At 61.3% G+C, this 4253-nt stretch overlaps 1 protein-coding gene across 1 annotated transcript in view; it reads left to right on the forward strand.

The window, feature by feature from the left end:
• Nucleotides 1–4253, forward strand: part of MYRF (myelin regulatory factor) — a 35196-nt gene that overhangs the window by 9660 nt on the left and 21283 nt on the right. The window contains exons 2-3 of the mRNA XM_011368955.2: nt 2835–2922; nt 3135–3398. Coding sequence (XP_011367257.1) covers nt 2835–2922; nt 3135–3398 — 352 coding nt within the window. The remainder of the gene's footprint in view (nt 1–2834; nt 2923–3134; nt 3399–4253) is intronic.

Raw genomic sequence — 4253 nt, forward strand, 5'->3', positions numbered from 1 at the left:
TGACCTGGTGGTGCCATGTTCTGGTTGTGGGACCTTGGGCAGCCTCTCCGCCTCCCAGGGAGGTCTTGAGGATTAGCAGGAGATACACTTAGCTTCCTGCTCACAGGTATCTGTTGGCTCAGCAATGTTCTAGGGCTCTTTTGGGAGCGGTGGGGGATGGGAACCCCCAAGAGTGTGTTGAGGGGCCCTGCCTTCCTCTTGGGTTCCTGGGGGCTCTGCCCCAGCCTCAGGAATCCCTGGGTTCCCACGAGCCCCTACCCCTACCCTAGAATGTTTGGTTAGAAATCCCCAGTGTGGCACCTGGGGCAGGCTGGGGGCATCTGCCTGGTGGCTGGACCCCAGGCTATGTGGGGCAAAATCCAGGCAGGCCTCAAGGGCTCCCAGAGAAGAAGACATGGTCAGTGTTCCTCAGGAGGCCCCCAACCCCCAAACCTCAAACTTCTCTCCCACCAGTGGCCCACCCCCACCCTGCCCCAGCGGCTCCCTCCTCCCTCCCGCATCCTCCCGTCCACCCGGCCCCTGGCACGGGAGGGTCTCTCCTCCCCCCAGCCACATCTGGTTCTCGTTAGGGTCTCCCAGGATGCCTTCGCCTGAGGCCCCGTATCCCAGGGGAGGTGGGCAGGAGGATTAGGGGTGATTAGGAACACTCCTGGCCAGGGGAGGAGGAGGAGGAGGGGAGGAGGGGGCCTGGCCTGTTATAAATAGCAACACCATGACTCCATCACCCCATCATTCACTGGAGATTCCAAGTTCAGTCTCAAAAACTTGCAGCTTCAGCGGCCAGGGTGGGGTGATACTCCAGTACCCCCTCCCTGCCCATCTCCCATGTTGGATCCTCCCTCGGGAACCTCCCCCAGCCCATCAGGCGGGGCTGCTCAGGACGGCAAGGAAGTCTCAGTGGCCACCAGTTACCCCTTACCCCTTGCAGTCAGGCCCCGCGCCTGGGTTTGAGTTTGTGCCGTGTCGCCTTGAGAGAGGGAATGATTGATGCTAATAACACCGAGTCTGCAGGCGTGATCGGGAGGTAAACTCGTAAAGCCCTTAGCGTAGTGCGGGGCCTGGCAGGGAGTCAGAATGATATGCTGTCACTGTTACCGTCCCAATTACAGGTTGGGAGGATTAAGTGTCACACTGCACATGAAGAGCCTGTGGGATGCCTCGCATATAACAAACTATGATTTATTCATCTACTTGGCTCCAAAAGTGCCAGGCACATAGTAGGTGCTCAGTAAATGGGATCTTTGGTTAACAGCCAAGGACGTGGGCAGAGACAGAGCTGGACAGTTCTAGAACCTCCGCATGCAGACTGGCGAGCCCCAGCCTGAGAAGCTTCTCTTGCCCTGGCCGTACGGGGCCCTGGACAGCCATTGGTGGTGCTTGGTGGGTGTCCCCTGTTCCCGGCTGGGTGAGCCGGGGTGGGGGCAGCAGAAGAGCCTGTCTCGGGCAGCGCGTGACTCCTAGGAGGGCTTAGCCACTCATTAATCACCTAAGCGGGGCTCAGCATTCTTGAAATGCCGGCTGAGGCCAGGGAGGGGCCTGGGCGGGGGGCTCCTGGGGACCCCAGCACTCCTGGGACTGGGAAGTGAGGACAGCCATTCTGTTGGCTGAGCACCCACGCCGTGCCGGGCACCTTACATACCTTAACTTGTTCCATACTCACAACGACCCTGTAAAGCGTTACCCCTTCACGTCCCCATTTTACTAATGAGGAGACTGACGTTCAGAGAGGGTACGTGACCTGCCCAGTGTCACACAGCAGGTAGGAGGTGAGCCAGGGTTTGTTCCTGGACCTGACTAAGCGCTGTTCCCAGGGCTCACCAGGGAAGGGGGCATGAGGTACAGACCCCAGACTCAGGCGCCAGGGACCTGTGGGAGGGCACCTTCTGCCTCGGGGGGCTGGCAAGCCCAGGTCAGCAGTGGGTGGGGCTGTCCTCCATTATCGGGGTTGACGCATCTCCCACGTCAGCCCCCTTATCACCCCGCCCTCCGGCTCCCCCTGCAAGGTGACCTTGGGAGGGGAAAGGTTAGCGCCTCCCTGCAGAAGAGGCCTTTTCTGTGAGCCCCTCCTCTCCCTAGGGCCGGGGCCAGTGAGGAGGGCCCAGGAGAGGCTGGGTGGAGGAGCGGATACCAGGCCGCCATCGCTTCCCTGCTGCGAGGCCAGGCCCTTACCTCTCTGGTCCTCGCGCCTCTGCAAAACCAGGGCTGGGCACCCCAACCCCATTATGAGGTGACGGGCATATGGATGAGGGTGGGCCGGGCTGGGCGCTCCTGATTCTGATCTCCACTCCCTCATGGTCTGCAGCTGGGGCCTGGGGTGCAGCCCATGGGCACCCCCAGGATGCGTTGTTCAGCCAGCCAGGCCTCGTGCTCCTAGGCACTCACCAGCTGGGCCATCTGAAACTGACTGCCTCCCGGAGGACAGGGCAGGACAGAGTCACCGAGGGCGACGGGCATCCATTGGGCACTAGACTCAATAAAGCTTCTTGTTTGCTCCTCAGAGCACCCCATAAGACAGGGGATGATTACCCCATTTTATAGATACAGGGAAGGGATTAGCTCATGTCAGGAGCTAGAACAGGGTACGGAAGGTAAGAATCAGCTTGTCTGTCCCAAATCTGCACTCTGGACCCTTCTTCTCCTTGGAGACTCCAGGTGGCTTTGTGGGCTGAGGGAGGTCAGTGCCTTCTGGAGGGGTGTCAGGTGGGAGAAGATGAAGGCGTCTCCCCAACAGAGATGGACACACAGGTGGGGAGGAGCCCGGGCGTCGGTCTTAGAGGGCCCAGAGGCCTAGGAGCCACACCCCTCCCCAGCTCACATCTGTCCCTCTCCTGCAGGCCACGACATCAACGGCGCCCTGGAGCCCTCCAACATAGACACCAGCATCCTGGAGGAGTACATCAGCAAGGAGGATGCGTCCGAACTGTGAGTGGCCGTAGGACAGCCTCGGCTCCACCCCCAGCCCTTCTGGCAGCCGCCTTTCACCTGGGAGGTGTGACAGGGCCCCACCTCTGAAAGCTTCTGCCGGGCCTTCCCCAGCAGCCGACCCCTCTGCAGCCTTCATGATGGCCTGCGGGTGGGGGCCCCGGGAGGGGCTGGGGTTCTGGCTGGCGCTGAGCTTCCTCCCTTCTCCGCAGCTGCTTCCCTGACATCTCTGCTCCAGCCAGTGCGGCCTCCTACCCCCACGGGCAGCCAGTGATCCCCGGCTCCAGCGGGGTCCACCACCTGAGCCCCCCTGGGGGTGGACCCTCCCCAGGGCGCCACGGCCCCCTCCCACCCCCGAGCTACAGCGCCCCACTCAACTGCAACAACAACAATGGCCTGGGCATCGCTCCCAAGCCCTTCCTGGGGGGCTCTGGGCCCCCCATCAAGGCTGAGCCCAAGGCTCCCTATGCCCCAGGGTGAGTGAGGGCAGGGAGCATGGCAGGGGAGGGGGGTTTAGAAGCAGAGGCCCAGGGGGCAGGCAGGGCATGGGCCTGGGAGGAGCTGGCCAAGGCCTGGCAGTGGTGACCGCGCTGCCCTGTAAGGTGGGGAGGGCCGAAGGCCAGGCTGAGGAGGGACTCTTGGCTTTGTTCTGAAGCAGTGGGCAGCACGGAGGGTTCTGAGCAGGGGAGCGATGAGGGCTGACGTGAGTGCTAGAAAAATCTCTGAGAGCTGTGTGGAGAGCGGACGGGAAGGAGCGAGACTGGAGGCCATGACTGTTTACTTTCACGGGAACACCTACACGTGCATGCACAGCTGTACACATGTACACACCTATACACATGTGCACACACAGAGGCATACACACTGCCCTCACTGCGTCAGCCCCACCCACTCATCTGTGCATTTAGCCACTATTTTCTGTGGCCGCCGGGAGTTGGCTGATGGCACAGATGTGGTACTTGAAGTTCCCCACATCCAAGCCAGCCTCCCAGGCCCTCCTCCCAACACACATCAGAGAAGTCCACACAGGCTACCTGACTCAAGGGCTCAGGCCGAGCCTGGCTGTGACCAAAGGTTCTAGGTGGCCACCAGCCCAGCCAGACTCCAGCACAGCCCACAGACACGTGCTGATGAGGAGAGGCAGGGAACACGGGCTCAGAGAAAGTTCTGGGCTCCCCAGCCAGGGGCAGAGACCCTGTCTCTGGGTGGAAGAATAATTATTCGTGCTGGGAGCATGACACCATTCATGGCTCGGCTCCACTTCCGGCTCCTATGGCCAGGCTGCTGGTTTGGGGAGGGGCCACCTCGGTCAAGGCTTCAGCGTCCTCTCT

Source organism: Pteropus vampyrus, unplaced genomic scaffold (genome assembly GCF_000151845.1).
Source record: "Pteropus vampyrus isolate Shadow unplaced genomic scaffold, Pvam_2.0 Scaffold144, whole genome shotgun sequence".
Taxonomy (NCBI): domain Eukaryota; kingdom Metazoa; phylum Chordata; class Mammalia; order Chiroptera; family Pteropodidae; genus Pteropus; species Pteropus vampyrus.